At 36.6% G+C, this 25505-nt stretch overlaps 1 protein-coding gene across 1 annotated transcript in view; it reads right to left on the minus strand.

Annotated features, from left to right (window-relative positions):
• Positions 1-348: 348 nt before the first annotated feature.
• CD226 (CD226 molecule) overlaps positions 349-25505 on the minus strand; it is a gene marked incomplete at both ends in the record, with an annotated part of 29359 nt that continues 4202 nt past the window's right edge. Inside the window, 4 exons of the mRNA XM_079533884.1 lie at positions 349-477; positions 1697-1757; positions 2521-2632; positions 9566-9901. Coding sequence (XP_079390010.1) covers positions 349-477; positions 1697-1757; positions 2521-2632; positions 9566-9901 — 638 coding nt within the window. The remainder of the gene's footprint in view (positions 478-1696; positions 1758-2520; positions 2633-9565; positions 9902-25505) is intronic.

Genomic DNA, 25505 nt, shown 5'->3' on the forward strand with positions numbered 1-25505 from the left:
TTTTCTTCTGATGAAATGAATGTAATTTAAACATATACTGCTTTGCTCTGCATAGTTGTTCTAAAATTATTACCTGTAAGTGCACCTACTGGGTAAAAATGTTTAAATTTTAGAAGTGCCAATAGTCTTCACTTGTACATATGAATCAAAGGGTGCGTTAGTGCTTCAGACTGTCTCATAATGCAGATGCACTCTGACTGGCTTGGGTACCTGTGCTGTCTGGACGGGGCAGCGTAGGCCATGCTTGGCAGCCAGTTTAACCTTCTGCAGCTACCTGTGCAAAACAAATCAAGTCCAACATGCAACGACATGGTCTGAACTCGGGTTACTTCATTCACAAGAAAGAAGCTAATTATCATTTCTTAGGTTTATGCAGTTCACGTAAATCTCCTGTGCTGTCCTGAATGATGACTCTTCTTTTCCTCTTTCTATGTCCCATGTGGTGTGATAATTGTGTTCTGCATAATTGTTACCAGCCTAGAACATTTAAAAAAGAAAAAGGGAAAGTTGAAGGACTTTTCTGACAATGACTTTGGAGAAAAAAAAAAAAAAAAAAAAAAAAAAAAAACCAACAAATTTTCCTCATATGCTGTTTTGTTACTGGGAAATACTCAACCATGAAAGTAGTTTTTGTCTTCCTGTGTTTCATGAATAACTTTCGAATTCAGTTCAAAGTTGTACTTTGAATATACTTCACAGCTGTGTCATATTGCATTACTGGTAAAGTATCAAAGTATCAGTATCACTGGAATGCTTCATTCTCTTCATGTACACACTTTACATACTGAAATAGTAACTCACATCAATCTTAAAAAGTGAGTTACTGTAAAGACATGGACCATACTGTGAATTACTCAAATCATTAATATGGTGGTGCCTCTGTTAGTTGTCATGTTTTCAAAATTGCCATGCTTTCTGAAGATGGTTTCTGAGGTAATTGGCAAGTCTCTAGGCTATGATTAGCCTAGCAAGAGCTTTATTCTGATGTGAATGTTGACCCAAGAGGCAGAATGAGAGACACAGAAGAGGCAGAAGGTTAAAGGACTTTTTTATAAGTCTGTATCTATAGTGAACATCTCTTCAAGTGCTGTCTTAGGGGAATAGATAGAAAGGTAGAGTCACAGCCACTATGTGGGTCATTTTCCTGAGCACATTGCTACTTCATGCCTTGGCTCAGGGTATAAAGAGACAAGGTAGAAGCAGAAAAGTTGGATCTTCTCTTTCTACTCAGGCTTTGAATGGAATTATTAGGGGGAAAATGTCACAGAGCTCCAAATAGTTGACTGATTCTTAAAATACAAAAAGAAGCAATTTAACAGTTATACCAACAAATTATAGTGAAGCTGAACTAGAAATACATGAATACAAATAGTGTGACAGGATACATTTTTTGGTGGGATTTTTGCCTCAGTTTTGAAATTAGCAACTTGAGGGAAAAAAAAAATAAATATTGCCAATAATCAAATAGTTCAAATCTTGCAAACCAAAAGAGCTACATGGAAGAAATCTTTAAATACAATTGTTTCATCAAGAAAAAAAGAACAATGGAAATGTATGAACAGAAATATTTCTTTTTTTCCAACTGTAGTTTAAGATCATACTATGCAACTCAGGGAATATAAACATCATATACAGAAGAGATGAAGTTAAAAAATATGCAAAATACAAAGTATGAGTGAACTCCAGCTGATCTCACCTCGTCCTGACTACAGTACAAAGCATTAAATAATGCCTCTGTGATCCTCTTCCTCTTCTTCCTGGTGACATACATTCAGTTAGAAACAGAATGGAAGGAACTGCATCATGTATTACAATATAGTCCAAACTATATAATTCCAGCATAAAAGAGATAACACTGATGTAACTTACTTGCCCATTGATATCAATAATATTCAATACACCTTCCTCTGAATGCAGACCATAACATGCAAGAGATTAGCACTCTTTTCTAATGGTCTGGAGACACATCAAAAGAGCTCCTTTTCAGGGGCAAGAACAATGACAGATTGCCAGCAAATTCCAGAAGCTTCATGTGATGTGAACGGGAAATAAACATATTTTTTTCTACTCAATATTTCTTTCCACTGGAAGCAGAAATTCTGGATCAGACTACTACTGTATACTTAGCGTACAGTAGATACAAAAAGCTACAAAATGTAAGAAAACCTCAAGATGTCACTTGTGCTCTCTATGCACGAAATAGGAACAGTCCAGCATAAGCTTATGTTGGTCTTTACTAACCACCTGTTAATATTACAATAAGCATTTAGCTAGGAACTTGAGTAAGATCTTTTGTTTGTTTGTTTTGTTGTTGTTTTTGTTTGTTCTTGTAATGGGAAAAATAAAGCAACTTATTTCATAACCTGCTTAACTGATTAGTTTTTTCAAGTTTAAAATTTTAGCAAGAAAATTAAGTATCCAAGTCTACATTTTTTTTATAGCCTCTGATAAGCATAGAAGAGCTTTTAACACCTGAATAGCTTCATGCTTCTATATCAAGCAGATTGACTTGTTACTCACTTTTTGCGATAAGCAGTGGTGATGCAGAAAATGAGTAGGAAAACTAACAGTAAAACAGCAGCAGATGTTCCTCCAGCTATGTAGATAATAAACCATTTGTGATCCCAAGTTGCTAGAATATGATTGCAATAAATATTGTTAGAATTTTGTATAAAACATCATGAACTTTCCATGACAGACTAAGCTGAAAATCAACAATTATGTAGACACATTATCCCATGAGATCTCAAGCTCAGTATTCAGATCTCACAACCATTACCTCATTTCTGAAGAGCCTTTGTTATGCTGAACTAGCGCTTACAAAAGCTGCGACTGAGATGATGGAAGGTGAATGAACACAGCGCAGCAGTACGAGAAAAAAACAACAGAGATGTCTTGCGTATTCCTTTTCCTCTCATTCCCTCCTGTGGTGAAAAAGCAGTCCAACAGCACTCATAAGTGACTCAATATATAGTCAATAAAAGCACTCCGATGACTTAAATGAACATCCATGACATTGTAAAGGTTTTTTCATAAGATACATGCATAATGAACTTGCATTAATTCCATGAGCAACCAGACAATTTCTCAGCCCCAGAATTCAGTGCTTCACACTTTTATCAGTTATTTTCAACTCTGATTCAAAACAAAATCTGTTCATTTTTTAATAAAAATATTTCTACAAGAAATTCTTCTGTTGTGATCAATTTTTTATAGCCCTGTACTGCAAATAATTTGGTGATGGATGTCAACCCTATTTGTTCCAGTATTAGCAAAAATTATTTCTTTAAGAATCAAAACTGAGAAAGGGAAAGTTACATTTATTGTAGTTTGAGCTTTGCAAATGCATAGTCTTCTCCAATATGGAATCACTTCTTCAAATAAATCTGCAGATCAACATGTAATAATGAGGGGGTCACCATGAACATGAGGGAGTCATTCTTTCAAGTGAAAAGAGCTGGAGAAGTAATATGCTCAAAGTCACGTAGCAAGTCCACAATTCTAGTCCTCAACATAGTTATTTGTTTAAAATATGTATGATTTTTATCATCATTTATTGCTATCCTTAAAAAGAAGAAAAAAAAGTATGTCAAACCACAGAATTGTAACTCAGCTTTTTGCAGCCCACCACAGCGCGCTATTTCCTGCTTCTGTTGCGTCTCTGTGCTAGCTGTCTGCAAACTTGAGAGTAAACAGCACAAAAAACAAGCAATCACAAATAGAAAGTAATAAACATGGTATACAGTGTATTCGTGACTAGCAGTAGCCGCAAATATCTTTGTCAGGTGGTTTTACCAACTTCTAATAACATCAAACTTCTAGCAAACTCCAGTGAGCTTATGTGATAGCGCCGTTTTGATGAGAGCGTGAGCCTGTCCAAATATGTACTGAATAAATATTTCCTGCATGTTCTTCAGTTTCTCAACATGTAGTAATAAAACAAACCAAGGCATACGAAAAGGTGAGGATGCTTCTGGATGGAAAAAGAAGGCTGAGAGGAGGCTTGATGACGGCTGCAGCTCCTCACAGGGAGCGGAGGGGCAGCGCTGAGCTCTGCTCCGTGTGACAGCGACGGGGCCCGAGGGAACGGCATGGAGCTGTGTCAAGGGAGGGGCAGCTGGGGGTCTGGGAAAGGGTCTGCACCAGAGGATGATCAAGCATGGAAAAGATGACAGCTCCAGGCTGCTCGAGTTCAAGGAGCATTTGGACAACACTTTCAGATACAGGGTTTGTATTTTGGGTGGTCCTGCATGGAGCCAGGAGCAGGACTGATTGATCTTTATGGGTTCCTTCCAACTTGGGATATTCTGTGATTCTACAATAAAAACGGAAACTTCAGTATAAAGAAGTCATAGGGTGCTGTTTTGTATTACCTAATGCAAGACAGTGAACATATTTTATGGACACAAAGTTGTTCTGTGTGTTTCAGATAGAAACTAACAAGTTATTGGTGAGCAATAACTACTTAGGTTAGCTCTCTTTAACGTTCTAGACAATGTAGAGAGAAAGAGCAGTTGAAGATGAAGCCACAGCTGCTCCAAAGAGCTTTAATTCTGGATAGACTAGAAAACTATATGCTTAATTCAAAGACAAATTCAAAGACAAATGAAAAAGAATCAGTATTGTTAATGACAATAATCTCAGCAAACCATTTGCTGAGCCATCATCAGTTGGCTTTTCTCCTGGATCAAACTACCCATTGAAATCAGCTCAGGTATGCCTGTTTAGTATTAATGTGCTTATAGGAAAGGATAACAAAAAAGTACTGAATACACATGAATCTTATCACTGGATTCCAATATTACTTACTCTCTCAAAAGTTTACACTGCTGAAGGTATGAGATAGAGAATGCTACCTGATTACGCAAACTAATGACTTCTGTCATTACAACTACAAAATGCAGACACTCTACTTCCAGCATGTTTTCAATGTCTGCATGCTTGAAATGACAGAATAGTGCATATGCATATGTCCAGCTCCAAGAAAAAATATTTTTTTCAAGTTCTTGGCTACTTGCCACAGAAAATCTTCATCTGTGCCAATGAATACTTACAGGAATAAGGAGAAAACACTCTGTAAGCAACAAAGAAATTTTTGCTACTCTGTTTAAAATTGTATGTTTAATTATCATTTTGGGTGGGTGAATGTGGATAGAATTCCAGACTTCAGCAATGTCTCCATCCTGCAGTCCAATCCCTCCAGACTTCATTTTTTTCTTTTCATGGCATTTCACCTTCGGTTTATCAGGTCAAGATAACAATCTATGACTGAATGAGTTTGAGAACTGGGATTATCAGCTGTCAGTTCAATTTGGATGAGAGAAGTCATTAGATTTTTTTTTTGGAAGCAATAACAACTCAAAAGACCTTTTGCCTTTTCTCATCTTAATAAGTAAACCTTTCCTGAAGCAGCTGTTTTTGTTAACAATACAAAATCTATTATAATTAACAACTTTAACATAACATTCTAGGTTTTGAAGAAACACGTCACAGGTTTGCCATGTGTCTCTTTAGCTCTTGTGTTCTCATCAAAGGCAATATGTTGATTTGAGTAAAATTCCCATTATTAGACAATATTTGCTCCCCCAATAGCTTTGTAGCCTTGGCATTTTCTCTACAAGACTCTGAAACTTTTCTGTGCAAAGACTTTAGTGCTTTGGTTTTGAGGAGAAAGTACTGGTGGGGCAGACATTTATTTGTCCTAACAAGAGATTTTAACTGCACTGTGAATATCTACATGTAGCTTGTCACATGCCTTGCTGATCTGGCATGTAAGCTATGTAACTAGACATCACTGAAATAATTTTGCCCACAAGTGAAAGATAGAAATCCAGAGTGACTGCATTTATGTTCAGAGAAAAGTGCTTTTTTGAGTAGAGATCCACAGACAAAGACTGATATCTTGCATGCATACAGGAAGAATTCATGTATGAAGAAGGAAGCTAATTTCACTCATACTTTGATTCTCCTCACCCACTACAACAGCATTATGTTGTGTCCATTTTCTGTGGCACAGAAGTACTGCTGCTTTCTCCCAGCTTGGAAGGATTGTGTGATAACCCGCTGTGACTGTACAAGGGCTGCCCTGCTTTTCATTTCATCTGCCATTTTTTTCTAAATGCTGGATTTGCTTTATGCTGACCTGTTATCTTTGTGATTATTTGCTTCCTGTTCTTTAAAACTGAAGGCATCAGGAAGTAGTTCCCAAGGTGAAAAGTCTCTTTTATAGCTAAAATACACTGGAGAAAATTTAGTAGTGCTCTGAAACTGAAGCAGCTTCCTATCAGCCATTTTAGGCATTAGTTGCTACACAGATTCTGCATAGAGCTCAATCATATAAGGCTTTTGTGTTTTACAGTAGTTTTCATGCAAAATAGGTGGGTTCAAAATGATAGTAAATTGTAACAATAAAAAAAGTATGAACAAAGCCAAAACCAGAAAAAAAAAAAAAAAATTGGCACAGACCTTCCTTACATCATTAACTCACGTCTCACTGGCACAACCCAAATTCAATCCATCATGCTCATGCACAGATCACCAGGTCTCAAACTGCACAGAAGGTAGTCCCAGGGGCTGCCCAGCTGGCACTGTCTCTGGTGGCCCAGAAACCACTGCAGAGCCTTACCCAGCCACCTGAAACAGCTGAAGTGGCATTTTAAAGTCTATCCATAACACAAGTAAATCAGTAGGGAGAAATGTGACTTCACTATGCCTTTTTTCTTTCATCTCCTGCCAATACCAAAAGGTGCATTTGTGCTGCAAGCCTCCACATTTGCACACATTGAGCTCAGATGTCAGCCCAATTCTGTGGCTGCTGCCAGAGAAAGGTGTTCAAAGCCTGTAAATTTTCATTTTGAAATTAAATCTTTCCACAACATTTAGGTCTTCAGGATGAAATAACAGTTTCTTCCATGTTTTCAATTTCTTTCATTCTCCCTTTCTTTTATATACCAATGTACCTATGAATACCTATTTAGATACCAAAACAAAATAATAAGAAATCTGCTTCTTTCCTTCAGAAACTCGCTGAAAAGAATTAATCAGAGGGAAAAATGGGGCAAGTAAAAATTAAAGATTGGATCAGATGTGAAATCTGGTGACATGACCATATTAGCAGAATTTTCAGAAACAGCAGAACAGTGAGGAGCATACAGAAATTAATCTTAAATCTCTTGAACATGTTACATAATTATGTTATACTCAGCCTTCTGTTTCTGCAGCTGTTGTTTGGCAAATCCACACTGATTTACATATATGTTACTTTATGTTTTCTAGGTTTTAAGGTCAAAAACAGATTTGTAGAACTGCCATTTCAGCTGGAAATTCTGTTACTATTAAACAAAAATAACAATGTTTGGTGGGAAAGAGCTGGCAGTGATACTGAACAGATCCCACGGTTTTGTTTTCACTGATGATGAAAAACATTAAATGAAGCATGCTGACTTCTACTGATGCAACTGCAAGAGCAGCCAAGGCTTTTCCCATACCTAAATATCTGCTCTCTTACATTCCTCTTCTTTTCTTCACAGGAATTTCATGTTATTTCTCCTTGCAATAATACTTCCACCTTCAGACAAGAAGCAACCTTCATTTTTCTACTGTGTAACCTCTCAGAATCTGTGGTGTTAGAATTATTATCATTTCTGCAGATAATCTCTTGTCCTTACTTTATATCTCCTTTCCTACGAGTTTCTTCCTCTTCAGAAATTCTTAGAATCTCTAAATACACAGCTTCTCTTAAAATAAACACAAAAAGTTTATTATTTTTCCTCTTACTCTCTCTCAACCAAAACAGAGTTCTCCCTATTACTATTCACAGCGCAACTATTCTGCCGGCTCCTAGACTCTGTATTTCCGAATGTCTCTGTCACTGGCCAAGGCAAGAAGATTTGCAGCACCCATGCAGAATTACATCAACAGAACAAAAACATTGGAAGAGTTTGGTACCAAATCCAAGCCTAGACTGTGGCTTAGCTGCAACACTTACCCGAGGAAAATGAAGTGTCTGAACTGATAGAGCATATACAATCTACACATCTAGTTTCTGTCATCACTCTTTCATTGAAACTACACCAAAGCAGAGTAAGAAACTCTGAGTGAAGTTCTTCACAGGGTCTGTGGGAGCCGACACCTGGCCTCCCTCTGCTTTCCTCTTAGCATTTCTCCATATCCCCATGGAACTATTAGTCATGCATTATGAAACATATCTAAACATTAAAGGCAAACAATTGGAAATCTTTGATGCTTCACTTCTTTTGGAATAACAAAAAAAAGCAAAATAAAGTGTATCAAAATGTAGAGTGTTTTAGAGGAGGACAATGAACTGTTTTCTGAATCACACTTGAGCTTCTTCAGTGGTTTCATACCTTTTACCTTTTTTTTGCTTTTTTTTTTGTTTTTAACTAGAAAGAATTTGCATAGGTAGGTCTTAAAGTTGAGGCTGTTTGGCAACTCATTATTTGATTTAGGTTTGGTACAAGAAGCACTTTGTTTGGAGCAATCAAAATATTTTAATTGCTATACAAATTGTGAATGCTTAATTATATGGATATAGTCAATATTTTGAAAGTTGAATGTTAAAAAATTTTAGAGGTGAGAGAAATTATTTGCCTGATGCTTCATCACATTTTGTTCATTTTCATGGACTTTCGCGGTCAAGTGTTCAGAGTAAAATATATCAACTTTTTCTTCCTGAGTGCATTCTCAATACATGTATCTGAGATGAAGCATATTCTGAAGTTCTATACAGCATGCCACAGCTCTACGTGCTGCCAAACAGATGTCTGCCAGCATTCGTTTATTAACACTAACAAAGGCAGTACCAAAGACAGCAGAGAGCTGGCCTGAATGCTACAACAGGAGAAGAAGGGCTGGGGTGGTACAAGAACTCTGTTTTCAAAAGGAGAAAAAGTTCTTCTACACAGAAGAACTAAAACTGAACTGTTTTTACAGTCATAACAGAACATAGAACTAAAAGTGGGATTTAGCTCACAGTTTGAGCAATCTAATTTTATCTGTCTGTGTATGGAGACCGAAGCTCCTATTATAATCAAACTGTGAAAATAGTCCCAGCAAAACCTGAAGAATTATTCAGCTCCCGCTATGGAAATTCCTTACTTGAACAAAGCACAGTCCATTCTACAGATTCTACATTTACAACAGAAGTTTGCTCTTAGTTCCCTCTGGAAGACAGGTCTCTCACCTAGGACCAAGGTTCATGCCCTGCAGTACGCTGTGTTAATGGGGACCGCCCCACGTCTTCAGGAGAGCAGTGTTCTTCCCTTGCAAACTCTGCAGTCTCCTCTTTCAAAGAGTCTCCTTCCTATCATCAAATCAGCTTCTCACAAACAGATCTGAAGTCCTGTTACGATATTAGACAAGCTAAACCAGCTTATTTCCATGGAAACCAGACTGATTGTTAACTTTGTCATCTTTCTCACACTGCTAATTTGAATGTGGCATTTGAATAAACTCTCATTTGTTACTGGAGTGTTATTTGTTATGGGTGAAGATGCTAATGCCTCAGAAGGTCCTGAAAACATTTACCACTACCTTCTTTACTTACCAACCACAGTGAAACTCATCTCAAAGGTTTTATTTCTTCCAGTAGCCATGCAGCGGTACTTTGCGAAGTCGGAAGCTGTGACGTTTTGAATGACAATCGTTGAGCTTGCCTGACCAGAGCAATCCACCAGTGCACGTTTTATGAAATCTGAACCAAATCTTCGCTCTCCTCCTGAGTTACACAGGACAATGGTATCTGTCCCACCTGCTTTAATCCTTTCCCATTTCACTTGCTGCACCAAACCTCCAATATCGTAAGGGCAAGTAAAAGTGACACTTCCTCCTGGCTTGGCAAACATCAGATTACTTCGTCTCTCAGGTATTTCAGAAGCATCTGCTGAAAAACAAACAAAAACAGGAAAAAAGCCCACTGTCATTTATGCCTACATATGAGTATATTTCAATACTTTTCTAGCCCAATCAGCTTTAATGGAACTGTGAGGTTGTGCTGACATTTCAAGAAGGCTATTTCTATGAATTTTGAATATATTAACAGTGTAAGCAAATATTCAACAATGTAAATTATGGGATCAGTCACATAAAACTTGTGATATTCTTATTCTGCCTTCACTTCATTGCTTATAAAACTAAAATAGTTTGATGTGCCCTTGAGGACATGTATTAGCAAATTATATTACATCACATTCCGGCCTATGAACTCTCATTCAAAAATCTCACCATTTAAGATGAAAAATATTCTTAAACACTTCTGTACTCAGGAAAAGTCTGTACGACAGCCAGGCTATTTGAATGGAGACTTACAGATAAAGTCAAGATTACAGCCATATACAGATCATAGATGTATTATATTTTAAATCATTTAGACTGAAATTTCCTTTTTCTGAGTTTCTATTTTTAGTAATAGAATTCACTGTTTACACACCAAATAAACACTAAAAAAACTTCCAAAGCAAATTTGTCAATGTTTCTGGTATTCAGAGACTCAACCACACATGGCTTCTAGAATGCAATATTTGTAATGCATATTTTTCACAGTTAGGACTAGCACTATCATCTTTTTGAAGACTTTGGTGTTGAATAAGATTAATGACCCCACTGCTTTTTGTACACTGTAAAAGGTCTGATCTTTCAAACTGTTCAGTGAGATTCTGTATTTTATTTATGTCTTTATGTCAAAAAATATCACTAATATATACTTGTGTGCTTTCTGTTATGTAAGGTAACAACTGCAATTCATGAAGGAGAATTAAGAAAATTGCATAGGAAAAATGACATTCATTAAATGCATGAAAATCAGTTAAAAAACCAAGCAAAGAAAAAAAAAAAATCTTAATATGAATTTATAGCCAGATTCATGGAATTGGATGGTTGCAGCAGCAGTCTGGATGAAACATAAAACTGTGGGACTGAGCTAAATTTAGATCCTACTTGGTATAATATTTTTATTATAAATACAGGAGAAAAAATGCTGGTAAATTGTATTAATTGGAATGCTGGTTGTATCGAACCTGTCAAAATTAGAGGTGCTGGAGAAATCACCAGTATGGGGTGACCTGCTTAGCCTCTAAGCCAGCTGCAAAAGATAGCAGGATTTCATGTGGGCAAGAATACCACCCTAAATCTAGGAACAAATGATTCCATTCATATTGGCAGGATGAAAGTTTCACTGTGGCAGTCTGACTTCTGACACTTGCCTGGTCTCCATGAAACAATGAAAAATAGGAATGAAAATGTCTAGCCTACAGTTTTTAATAATTTATCAATGGAACACAGAACAGAAAAATTACATTCTTTCTGTCTTTGGAGACTAGAAAGATTGAAATATTGAGATGCTGAAAGAGAAAAGGAACCATGTCTAATGAGTTTACCTAAAAAAAAAAAAAAATAAATAAAAAATGAATAAAGAACCTGAAGATCCATGAAGACTGCAATGAAGGAGACAGAAAGTTAATGGTAGACAAGGACAGAAAAGAAAGAAATTCATTAAACCAAAAAGAAGACATAACTCAGGCTGAGATTTGGGCTGTTCAGCCTGGAGAAGAGAAGGCTGCACGGAGAACAGATAGCTGCCTTTCAGTACCCAAAGGGGGCTGCAAGAAGGGAAGGAACAGACTCTTTAGCAGGGTGTGCTGTGATAGGACAAGGGGAAATGATTCCAAACTAGAAGAGGCGAGGTTTAGACTGGATATAATAAGGAAAAAGTGTTTTACAGTGAGAGTGGTGAGGCACTGGAAAAGGCTGCCAGGGATGTAGTGGATGTCCCATGCCTGAAGACACTCAAGGCCAGGCTAGATCAGACGCTGAGCAACCTGATCTAGCTGTGCATGTCCCTGTTCATTGCAGGAGAGTTGGACTAGATGGTCTTTAAAGTCTCTTCCAACTCAAACAATTCTATTATTCTAAGAATTTACTCAGAGAAGTATTATTCATACAACGGTACTTGACATTTAAAAATATCAAGTTCCTGAAGCCACTATAAAATTCTATTTTATTTTGATTTTTTAGACAGCAGATTCTGATCAGCTAGGGAAAATTAATAAATAAAAAGGGAATTGATATCACATCTCTCTTTTGACCATCATATTCTAACAGGTTAGATCCTTTCTCGCTTTCCACTGGCTTCCAATAACTGCCTGCTTAACAAATAATTTGTGTATTTGTCTTCTTCACTGTGCAATCTTTATACTTCTAATATGCAAGCCCTACTACTGCTATTCCTTGGGAGCCCCCATGCATCCTCATCTGCTCCTGTGTGTGTGCTTGCTGTCCTACTCATTTCCTGCCAATGTCATCCCAATGCCAAGGTGCTTCTTATATCTAAACATTCTTATTAGAGAAATTATAATGTATACCTGTGACTATCTACCTCCCTCCTTCCAGAGAAATTATACCTGATCCAAAAAGGCAGCATCAAGAAGTACATAAAAATGGCCTTCTTCCCCACTGCCCTGCTGTACATTTACTAGAAGAATACATATTACACATATGGTGAACTGTGAATCAAAAAATCAAGAAAATCACAATCATGAGTATGTGTTCTTTTAATTCATTATCTGTGTTACATTTGTTCAACAATGGATCAGCTTCCTAATAATGTGCAATACTACTATATATTATTGTGTTCTGCAACCTGTACATTACAAAGCTGATGTTGCCTTGCAACTTCAGTGAAAATATTCAGTACACAATGCTAATAATCACAGAATCCTAAAATTATGTAGGTTGGAAAAGACCACTAATGCCATCCAGTCCAACCATCAGTCCATCTCCACCATGTCCACTAACCATGTCCATTAGTGCCACATCCCCATGTTTCTTGAACACCTCCAGGGACCATGACTTCACTGCTTCCCTGGGCAGTCTGTGCCACTGCCTCACTGTTCTTTCTGAGGAGAGATGTTTTCTTAATATCCAACCTGAACCTTCCATGGTGCAACTTGAGGCTATTTACTTTTGCCTTGTTGAAAGTTAAGAGAACTATGTAGGAACAGCCAAACTAAAATAGGAAGATTTTTTTATATTCTCAGTCACTATAGACTCTATCATAGTTATTTTCACAAACACTGTGATAGATTTTAATTCTTTGCTTTGCATGCATATTTTACCTGGCAGTATGAAGCAAAGTTCGGGCATTTGCACTCCTGATGAAAGATATAAATCACTTTCATCCTTACAGTATGGTACTGTGCAAAACTTGATTATGTAATGACAAGCAGTGGAGAACCAGGCTTATATATTTCTAATTCAGTTTTCCAAGTACACTGAAACGTTTTAGGCTTTTGTTCTAAACAATTGTCCCATTCTTATTTTGACATCCACATTAGAACTGTTCTTTCATCTTCCTTCTCCTCTGCTTAAGCACTTGCTTTATTTAGCATCTTTCTTAACACAGTTTCTTTGCTTTCAGCCTGGTATGTGTGGGATGAGCACCTCCTGTTCTGAGAAATATTTCTATGGAAAAAAGGCACACCCGCACATCTTCGCCCCCGCATGCACACAACTCGAGGTGTCACACCATGTCAATTTTTCAGAAATGCTTTAAAAATGTACTATTGCTCCTGATAAAAAGACTTCCCCTGCCCTCTGCTCATTCTGGTCTAAGCTGCTGCTGTCCGCTCTGCCTCCGCTGCAGTCCTGTCATTGCTCCTCCTGAAGAGAAAGCAGTAGGCGGTGACAGCACTCGAGGGAGCCACATTTTTCTTTGCTTAGTAAAATATAAAAGCTCCACGTTTGAAACCCTCCTTGTATCTTTTTTTGGTATAATGAGATCTCATCATATTTTGTGACTACACATATTTCCAGTTGGTTCAGGTCCATTAGACATATAGAGAGAAAAAAAATAAGCACACATATTTTAAAAAAACATAATCATGCAATGTATTTCTGGAAAGTAAATATTAGATACATTAAGGCATGAATGAGTGCAAACCAGCTTCTTTAAAGATTTAAAGGATTTAGCAACTAAACTGCAGTTCTGCAGCAGAGAATCGATGAAGTTAAGAAACCCCATTTGGGAGGGAAAACAAAGTAATTCTGTATTTTTTTTCCTTATTATAAAGAACTAAAACTCAAAATAAATGTTATGTAAAATTTTGTTCCCCATTCTTTTGGCTAGATATATTCAGACTTTCCACTTTTTATTCCTGTCCTATTTACTTCTGTTTGTTTGGTTTTTTGTTTGTTTCATTCTTTTGATCTCAGAAAGGATTAGCTCATTGTGATTCATCACTGGAAAGTTACTTAGATACTTAATCTTGTTTTCAGCTAGATCATTTATTTTTAAAGTCAGTGAAAAGCCTGTGACATTTTAATTACAGTTAATCATGACTTTCACCTGTCTCATACCTCTAATCTTACATCAGACTCCAGAGATTTACTCTGGACAACAAAAATGTCTATGTCAAACATTTTCGGGAGGTTCATGTTGGATATCTGGAAAAGGTTCTTCACCAGACTGTGCTGGGCACTGGAACAGGCTGCCCAGGGCAGTGGTCACAGCACCAACCTGTGTTCAAAAAGTGTTTGGACAGCAATCTCAGTCATATTGTCTGATTTCTGGATTGTCCTGCTTAAAGCCAGGAGTTGGGCTTGATGATCCTTGTGAGTCCCTTTCAACTCAGGATATTCTATAATTCCTTCTACTTTGAAGCTATTAACAAAGAAAATATTATTCATACTTCAACATTAATACTGCGACTTCAGAAAAACAAAATTTCAGTAGAGTAAAATAAAATGCACTGAAAGAAATACATATATCGCTTTGCATGTTTCTGCTTCTCTGCTGAAGCATTAAGTTTAAGCAGAGGCCTAAGGACTAGCAGCACTAGAGCTATACTGTTAAGATCAGTAGCTGCTGATCAATGTGCACAGTGATAAGAAATGAAGATGGTAACTCACACCATATCTTCAACCATCCCAGAACACAGAACACAGGTTTTTTTTTGTTTTCTGTGCTCTTCTCAGATCTCTAGGTCAGGACAAGTTTATACTACTCAAACTGCTGATATCAAAGCCATCTTTAAAGCTGCTACCCTTAGGAAGTACTAATTTCCACCAGAAACAACAAATGAGCTTAGGAGATTTTCCAAAACTGCAAAGTTAATTTATCTCCATCACAGAAACAAGGTTTGATGAAGCTTTGTTTGTGTACACTGTTGTCTTCCACTGCTTATAATGAGAAACAAAAGAAATTGTAGATGAAAAGCAGTCTCAACATTCTATGAAGATGAACTTTCTGCAGGGATTTCTACCTTCAAGAAAATCAACTTTTAGATGAAAAAATACTTCAAAGCTGACCCCTTCACCCTTCCTCAATATTCTAGATTTGGAATTGCTTTTAGCTCCCAGACTAACATCTTGTGTGCACATGCCACATAATTCTGTCTCTAAAAAAAATCTTTTTTTTTTTTTTTTTTTAATGAAAAAGGAAAATGGAGATATTTGGCTACAATATAAGTTGGAGCAGGTAAAGAACTTGATTTCTTATGAGTTATTGTCTCAAGTTCTACAATCACCCTAAAAATCATCACTAGTGCCATGTTCAAAAAAGATCTGTTTTTGTTAAAGAGAGTAAAGAGATTGTAAGAGCTAAAATTTTTATACCCCTATACATTTACAATGTCGGTTTAAATTATATTATAACAATCTGGTGAATATGTCTGTACCACCTATTAATTCTCTGTGAGTTTATAGACACTTAGCACCCAATTTTAAATCACCTCCAACTCAAGTTTGTTTGTGCAATACTGCAAAACCCCTTGTTATTTTACTCAGTCTTTAAAACTGAATTTTAGCAACATGGGGTGCAAGGAAAGGAAGAAGTCAGAGAGATTATGGTGCCAATAAGAGTAAGAAAATCATCTGCTATTTAAGTACAAACATTTCTGAGCCAGAAGAATTTGATCGTTAGGAAATAGATTATCCAAGAAGAACAGAAAATACATTATGCCAGGGTTTGCCTGTGGGAGATTCTTAATGGTGTAAGAGGTCAGAATTTCAGATTTTCTCTCTCTCCAGGAAATTAATCAGTTCAGAATAAAGGGAATTTACTCACAATTGGAGTTCTAGGAATGACAGAGGATACTGTTCCCAGCCTTCACTTATTGCTTATTATTTTATCAAAATGGTTGAAAATAGTAAATGCTATACTGGAAAAATGCATGTCACATCATAAGTGTGTGCATGCATGTGTGTGTGCACATATGCCTGTGTACAGCTGTGTGCCGCATTGCTCACATCTTATAAGAGAGAGAATCAGAGATAGAATCATAAGCAAGAAGAGACACCCAAGGATCACCAAACACAACTTCTGGCTCCATATAGGACCAAAATCAAACCCTATATCTGAGGTTTTGTCCAAACACTCCCTGAACAGACACTTGGGGTCATGCCCACTGTCCTCTATTGCAGACCCTTTCCCTAACCCCTAGCTGTCCCTCCCCTGACACAGATCCATGCTCAAGGTGAGGCCACACAGCACAGAGTGGAATGGGACAATCCCTCCCCTGCCTGGGCCTGATGCACCTCAGGGTGTGGTTGGCTCTTTTGGCTGCCAGTGTAGAACACAGTACATCACAATTGAAGCCATACAGGATAGAAAAGGCAGGGGAGAAGGGAAGGGAAAGAGTGTGAATGGTAAAACTAGCTCTTAAAGACAAATATTTCTCAGGAGGAAAAGCCAGTGCTGGAAAAACAGCGGACAATGTATATACATACCTACATTGCCTGGGAACATAACTATTATTTTAATGGATTGTTTCATGAACTGAATATGTATTGGAGAAATATTTCACAATAGGTTTGTTATGCAGTTTGGAACCGGGTAGGAATGTAAAAGAAATCAATATACCAACATTCTACACTGCTTATTTCTTCTTCTTCTTTTTTTTTTTTTTTTTTTTTTTTTTTTGTCCTTATTGAATTATAAATTATATTGTCTGTCAGATAGACCAGCTGAAAGAAAAGTTCAGAATTAGAAATATAAACAGTAGAAAGAGGATCTACTTCTTTGGAAAAATGTTGGATGAGAAAACTATGTGAATCTATAATTCACCTTTTCACCTACCTCTGTTCATTTCATAACCTAAAACATATTTTTCCAAATGGAACATTGCCTGTCTTGGATAAATTAATGATATGTATATTTAATTTCAAATTGTCAATTGTCAACTTGTCAATATACATTTTCTGTTGTCCTCTGCAATTGCACACACTGATGATTTCCAAACACCATTATCTCAAAATCTCATACATATTCTTTCAAGTCTGTTTAAAAAAAAAAAAAAACAACAACAAAACAAAGTAATAAAACATCTGAATCTAGATCTGGGTGTCAGAGAAGTAAAAGTTGATACTAGATATAATACGTTAATAAAGTTGAATTTCATAGTGGTTACTGCAGTGGCATAGAATTAGGGATTAGTAGCTGGGAAGTGTATTTTTGTCTTATGAAGTCAGGGGAATAGTTACAAAATAAATAAATAAATAAATACAGTCAGGTAAATAAATAAATAAAATAAATTATAATTGAATTCACTTTACTCAGTTCCAAATTAGTTTTTAGCTTCATAACTTCATTCCTGCATGTTTCATGCAGCACTTATAGAGTTCTTACTTAGTATCCTTCTTGTCTTGATGGACCATTGGAGGAGGTTATCCTTCATAATCAGCAGGCTCTCTCATAGCCTGTTTTTCTTCATCATCCATAGATTTCTTCCTGAACAGGCCAAAGTCTAGTTTTCTGAAGCCCAGAAGATCACCTTTTAATCACCTTCTAATGGAATCATGAACTCCAACATTGCATGGTCACTGCAGGCTAGGTTGTCCCTGACCTCCAAATTCCAACATGTTCTTCCTTTTTTCTAAGTTTAAGGTTTAACATAATGCACCCTCATCAGCTATTTAATCATCTGTGTGAAGAATTTATCATTACTGCACTCTAGAAACCTCCACGAATTCTTGTGCTCTGCTATGTTTCTCCACACAGGTAGTTTAATTCTCCAACAAGGATCAGAGAATGGCAAACTTCCTCCTCTACTGTGAAGAAGGCCTCATGTACTTCCTCCTTGCAAGGACATTGGTAGCAGACACCCACCATAGCATAACCCATGTTGGTCTGACCACTATTCCCAACCCACAGACTCTCAGATGGTTCATTATCTGCAAGTAAATAGTTTCCTGCATTCCCACTGCTTTCTTGCATAAAAGGCAACACAGAATCACAGAATTGGAATTTTGGCTGAAAGGAACCGCTAGAGATCATCTAGTTCAACCCAGCTGACAAAGCAGGCTCCCTAGACCAGGTTGCACAGGTAGGCATGCAGGCACGTCTTAATGTTTCCAGAGAGGGAGACTCCACAACCTCTCCAGGCAGCTTGTTCCGGTGCTACGTCACCCTTATTGTAAAGAAGTTCTTACACACATTTGTGTAGAACTTCCTGTGCTTCAGCTTTTCGCCATTTCCCTTTGTCCTGTCTCCATGCACCACTAAAAAGAGACTGGCCTTGTTCCTTTGCCTCTCATACCTTGGAAATTTATGGATATTTAACAGATTCCCTGTCAACTGTCTTTTCCCAAGTCTGAACAGACCCAGTTTGCTCAGCCTTTCCTCATAAGAGAGGTGCTCCAGGCCCTTCTCTCCACTTCTTTGCTAATCTGGCCTGTCCTTTCTAAAGAGCATGTATCCATCCATTGTAGCACATGAGTAATGGAAGCCATCCTAATGAGATCATAGCTTTGTAGCTACATGTAGAGTTCTAATTCCTTTTTTGTTTCCCCTACAGTGTGTGCTGGAGCACAGAAACTTCAGATGGTTATGCAGATTTCCAAAAAATGTACCAGAGCTTCCTCACAATGCTGCCCCCCAGCATTTCCCCATTTGAGTGCACACATTTGAGAAGGCCATCCTTCTGCCTCGATTTGTTGTTATCAAGGCTTTGCTCTTAGATGTCATCCCAACCCAGCCAACTTTTTTCATTCATGGGTTGCCATCTGACTTTCCTATTGTCCTGTTAAAGGTCCCCTCACCAGTTTTGAGTCTGACCAGCCTAACGGGAAAGGTGATTTTTCCCCACTTGCTCATCTGGATCCTGCTTCTTCTTAATGGTTCATGATCTTCCGAAAGGGTCCCTGATAAAACCCAACAAAGAGCAAATAGCACCAATAGATGAACAACTCAGAAGTGAGACTCATCTTCAAATTATCATACATCTGTTAATGTAGTATCCAGTGAACACAAAAATTGTGTTCATTAAGAAATGCTTAGAGGAAATATATAAACCAACTCTTCAAAATTATCTTATGCTGGTAAAGAGCACTACTCCTAATAGATTTTTCCTTAACATTGCACACTCTGGTACAAACACAGAAAGTGAGAGTACTTACTACTATTTTCCTTCTTAAAAACCAACAAGAATCATTAAAAAAAAAAAAAAAAAAAAAAAAAAGCAACAAAAACAACATACACACACACACAAAAATACAATAAACAGTGCTGAATGAAGGAGGTTATAACTGCCTGCTAGCCAAATAGAACAAAAATCACACTTTCTGTTTCTGGAAGATAATTTTTCTCATGTATATAAACCATGTATATAGACAAGATAAAGGACAATATTCAGCTTCATTCAGTAATGCTGTGGCTTTAGCAGGAACATTTTAGCTTATTTATTTTAAGAATGTAATATATAAATTGGAGACAATTCTGATGAATATAAGAATAGTGAAATTCAGAAGAATGAGCTAAGAAGGAAAATTAACTATTTTTGTTTAGAACAGAGGGATGACCGAATTTTGATAATATGGGAGTCTTCCTTCTATTTTTCAAAGGGAAGTACTAAAATGAATAAGCTTTATATTAAACATGAGGTATATAGGTTAGATGTAATGGGGAAAAAAATCTCATTCCAAGGCTGGTTAAGCGCTAGAATACCTATGCAAAAATATGCATAAATTTCCAATATGGGAATTGGTTATGGATGATGCTTATACTTCCTCAGAATAGAGATAGATGAGATGAGTTCGCAAAGTCTTTTCCAACCTGATTTTTCCACTTTTTTTGTAATTTGTTTTTATATAAGCTTTTCCTCCAGAAGGGAAGGTTTTCCTTCTGCTCTGCTCCAAACAGGCTTTTTTTTTTTTTTTTTTTCCCCTAGCCATTTTTACTGAAGGGAGATCCAATCCTCAGTTCAGCATAGGAATTAAAAAGAAAGAAAAGCAATGTTTAACAGGTCAATAACCACAGCAGAGGTATGAAAAAGGCAGCTTCTTCTTGGCTCCATCCTCTTTCTTTTTAATTAGGTGCTGATAGTGTGGTTGACACTGTGTAAAATACAAAGATAGCCCTTGCTCTGGGGAGCTCAGAGTCTAAGAGCTGAGGAATGAAGATCCCTCAGTGTTAGTTCTTGTTTCTGTGTCCTTTAAAGGGATGATAATGTTTCACTGTAGACCTATGAATCACAATCTAAACTGAGACAGAGATAAATAGAAAGCAAGCTATTTCAGGTGAATAGGGACTTGAAAAAAAATCTATACATTGTACTGCTTTTGGCAGGCAGAAGAACATTAATAAAGAAGTAAGGGCTGAGTGGCATGGATATCATCACACTAGCTAAGAATAGAAAAGCTCTGTCTCTGCTATCATAGAAGAGGTTGATCACTCTATTTAAAATATAGGAGTACTTCATGGTACAGCTGTCATTTAAATACTCTATTAAAGAACTTCCATTCTTATTCAAAGTTGCTAGCAAGACACATCCCCTGAACAAACGATCAATTGTCACTGACTACAAAACCAAAAATTTAACCATGAATTAAAATAAAAACAATAAAATAAAAAAATTCAAAGAGTTTAACAATAAAAAATTCTGCAGCCATGCATAATTCATGTTACATGATGTAAAAGTTACTGTCAAAATAATATTTTCCATTAGTACATAGCATCACTTTTTAAAGTCATAAATCACTAGTAATATTTTACTTTCTAGCTGAAAATAAGCTACTTAGAATAGTATCTTCAAATATAAATATCTCTTGTACTGATAAATTAGAGAGGAACCAAAGGATTTAAGACAGGTCTGGCAAAGGACCACATAAACAAATGGATCAAAGTCCCAGCTGGGGGACGTTGGAAATGTTACTTTTCCCTGAAAATATTTTAGAGAAGGAAAAAAAGGAGGAGAGGAAAAAAAAGAGGAGAGGAAAAAAAAGAGGGAGAGGAGAGGAGAGGAGAGGAGAGGAGAGGAGAGGAGAGGAGAGGAGAGGAGAGGAGAGGAGAGGAGAGGAGAGGAGAGGAGAGGAGAGGAGAGGAGAGGAGAGGAGAGGAGAGGAGAGGAGAGGAGAGGAGAGGAGAGGAGAGGAGAGGAGAGGAGAGGAGAGGAGAGGAGAGGAGAGGAGAGGAGAGGAGAGGAGAGGAGAGGAGAGGAGAGCAGAGGAGAGGAGAGGAGAGGAGAGCAGAGGAGAGGAGAGGAGAGGAGAGGAGAGGAGAGGAGAGGAGAGGAGAGGAGAGGAGAGGAGAGGAGAGGAGAGGAGAGGAGAGGAGAGGAGAGGAGAGGAGAGGAGAGGAGAGGAGAGGAGAGGAGAGGAGAGGAGAGGAGAGGAGAGGAGAGGAGAGGATTGCAGAATTTCTTCTGCTTCTTTGCTACGGTTAGGTACATGAATGGTGACTGACAATATTTTTCTTTGTCCTTTCATCTAAAAGTAAAATTACACACACACACACACATATATATAATAAATCTGCATTTTAAATGCTTTCCCTTCTAGCTAGCAAACATCTGTAATGTTTTGTAACTCAACAATTTCTGTGCGATGTCTCCAAGTCTAGTTGTTCTTCCATTAGCAGTGACTTTATTCTGTGTTCCTCACATTTTACATGGTACCTAAAATCAGTCTTCAGTCATACACATCTAATTGCTGTATATAAGGAAAAAGATTGTCCTTAAACTGTTCCTTAAGGTGAAACATTGTAAGTAATAACCAATCCTACAGAATCTTTTCATTAAAAAACAAACAAACAAACAAAAAAACCAACAAATGTGCAAGGAGTTTTTCAGGAAGTATGGGTTCTATTGGTCTAGTGCAGGTTGTGACTCATAAAATGTAGGAATATTAAGAAAATGCTCTTGAATTCTCTTCCAAAAACTGCTGCATGCACATTCACATTACAAGATAAAAAAAGCAATAGATTCACACAGCTGGCAGATATCTTCCTGTGGGATAAATAGACTATTCTTTTCCAAAGTATTGATGTAAAAGTAAAAAAAAAAAAAAAAAAAAAAAAAAAAAAAAAAAAAGGCAGAAAACAATCTCAAGTTCTCTGCAATTATGTTACAGAATTTCAGTACTGCAAATGCTTGTAAAACTATCCTGTAGTTATGTAGTGCGTGAAGTAGCTATGCCACAACTGTTATTGCTTTACTGTCTGTATCTCTGAATCAATAAAGTAAGCATGGGTAACATCGTGCAGCCTGGGAGAGCTCTTTCTTATGTTTCACAGATATCCTAGAAATCTTAGCAAAAATTAAAGGCAAAAAAAAAAAAAAAGAGCAGAGTATGTCCTAATATTTTTACTATATCTTCTGAAACAGCCCCAGGACAAATTTGAGATCAGATCTGGTAAAAAACAGAAAGAAAAACAAAATCAATTGCTACAACAATTGTGTCAAAAATTGCTCTAAATGATGATTTATCACCACTTCTAGGGTCTTCCATCTGTCAGAGATGCAAAACTGATAGTATTCCAAGAAAAGGCATCTGTAATGAGAGCTATAACCTCCTCCATTTCTCAGGACTTCTGGTCATTGTGGCAAGTCAATCATTCCTTATCCAGGATTAAATTTTCTTCTCTGTAATTTTTTTTCCCTTGGTGGAAAACGAAGCTAGCTCACACCATCTATCACATGGTGGGGTGAAGAGGTTTTCTGTGATCAGAGAGTAAGCTGTAAAAAAGAGTTTTGCTGATTCTCCTACAATGCCAATCTGTTTTGAAATGTGATTCAGTTAATAACTGAATCTTTACATACAAAAAATTGTAAGTGTGGAAATTTGCACATACACACACATTTGCACACTTTTTTTTTTTTTTAATTTAAGAGAGTCATGATCCCCCAACTTTTCTAACTGATTAGTCTCATATAATGTTAAAGGCCTGCTAGCGCTTCTGTGTTGCTCAATGGTGCTGTAGTGGTGAGACACTATGAAATATTAACTCATTAAGCATTAGCACTTGATGTTCCTATGGTGCTAATGAAAAAAATGTTGACAAATCAGAATCATACCAATTATACTCACTTTGTACTCACTTTTTTTTTTTTTTTTTAACTATACAAAGAACTTGGGAAAGCGGAATCTGATTCCTGACCTCTTAAGAGTAATGAAACACCAGAGCAACAGAGAACCATTTGAGTGCAGAAGAATTCCTTTTTGGGTAAACAAACAGTTTATCCATGACACTTTATGCAAATTTTCATACTTATGTGATTTAGCAGGAAGATCTGTGTTCCATAGAGTAATAAGTCAGTACAGATAAAATCTGAAACTTCTAAGTGGCAAGGTAGTGCAAATTAAATTATAATCCAAGTTTCAGTTTTGGTTAACATAGAAAACTTAATAATATCAGTTTAAATTTATCTGTGTGAATATACCAAAGAAAACTTCTATTTCATTTTGAACTTTGTGCTCACAAAGTTGCATCCTTTCAAAGGCAGCTCCAACTTTAGCTTAATCAACCAATCTTGAAAAATAAAACCATAAATTATGAAGCATTAGGCATAATGCAATTCTCCAATTCAATAAATAAATTTACTCTATTAAAGATTTGTTGATTTACTGTTTAAACAGAAGAAATGGATTTTACAGTGAGTTGCTCATTTATCTGGGGTAGTAAAGGCAAATTAATGTTTTTCTAAAAAATTATGCTTATTGTGAATCAATAAACAGATCCAGAAACCAAGGAGGGCAGTATAATTAAAAGCCGTTTTAATAACCCATGAAATGTTTTTTCTGGTATTTTGGGCAGATTTGTGTATAACAAAGAATATAAAATTCCTTTAAAAGGACCTCATTTTCCTGGACTTCAACTATCAAGCAGTGTATATTCATCCTACAGAGACAGATCCATTTCTGATGAAAGGATGAGACTAACACTTAGCTTTCTCTGGTGAAGAATACAAAAACTTTCAAAGCAAACACCAATGTCCTAACTTTGCCAGCTGACAAATAAAAAGAAAAATTATTCATATGCTATCAGCAGCAAGCTGAAATACTGGCAGCATGGAAGCAGAACTGAAGTTTACTGTTGATTTAATCAAAGCAAGGTGTCATCCAAGGAATTTAAGATATTTATTACTGATGAATGCACTATTAAAAGGCAGATAAAGCCTGACTAATAACAATTCTTCTATAACCACTACATTAAAAAATGCCTTCTCCGAGATCTCTTTTTAATAACATATTTAATTTGCAGAGTAGATTGAAGCTGCAATGTTTCATCTTTGCTGTTGATATGCTTCCTTTTCTCCAGATCAGTGAGTACAAAGATCTTGTTTATGAGCATCTACTGGGAGCTAAGCAAAATTGATTTTTCCTGTTCTGAGAAACCTCAATTCTTTAAATGGGAAAAGATTAACTTCTATTCAACATTATTATCTTTTTTTTTTTTTTTTTTTTTTTTTTTTTTGTAGCAAGATTAAATATATACAATGGAAATATGGATGTTTTAGTTTTGAGGTTTAAAGTGCTCCAATCAAGTGAGGTATCCTAAATAGTGAATATTATATCCAATGCTATCATTTTTAAAAATGTGACTCTGATAAATGATATTTTTTTTGTTTAGTTTACAGTGTGCTGAAATCTTTAAGTGGATTACATAAGTATTAGACTGACAGATAGAATCCCAAGGAAGCCCACTACCTAACTAACTACAAAATCAGACACAAATAGCTGAGGTCAGCACTTCTTTGGCCAGACAAAAAAGACCAAACGAGCTTGCAAACCTCTACTGCATCTAACTTAATTTTTTATTAAATCAACTCACTGCCAGAACTCTGGTTAAACAGAGCCTCAGAAGAGATCTAGTTTGTCTACTGCTTTTTGTAAATAACAACCTGAATCTCCAGATCTTGGGTTATTTAAATGCAACAAAAAAGAAAATGTTTCTAATGCCTGGAGTTATATTAACATTGAACAGACTGACAGAGAAACCTAGAGGTACTGTTTCTAAAAGTTATTCCTTTACATAATAAAACAGATGCTAGGCTGAAGCAAGCAGTCAGAGAAGACACTCAAGGAATCATAGCTGAGGAGCTGTGATCTGAACTGCAAGCCTACCCTGAGGGACCTTTTTAATTCTTCCACCAGATGGACATTCCCTCTCCATGCAAATAATTGAATTGTATGAGTATGCTAGTGGACTACAAAGGCAGAAATAATTTCAGTTCTGAAATAACTTATGTAACTAATCTGAAAGAAGTAGAATTATAGCT

This window comes from Tetrao urogallus (genome assembly GCF_951394365.1).
Source record: "Tetrao urogallus genome assembly, chromosome: 3".
NCBI classification, from domain to species: Eukaryota; Metazoa; Chordata; class Aves; order Galliformes; family Phasianidae; genus Tetrao; species Tetrao urogallus.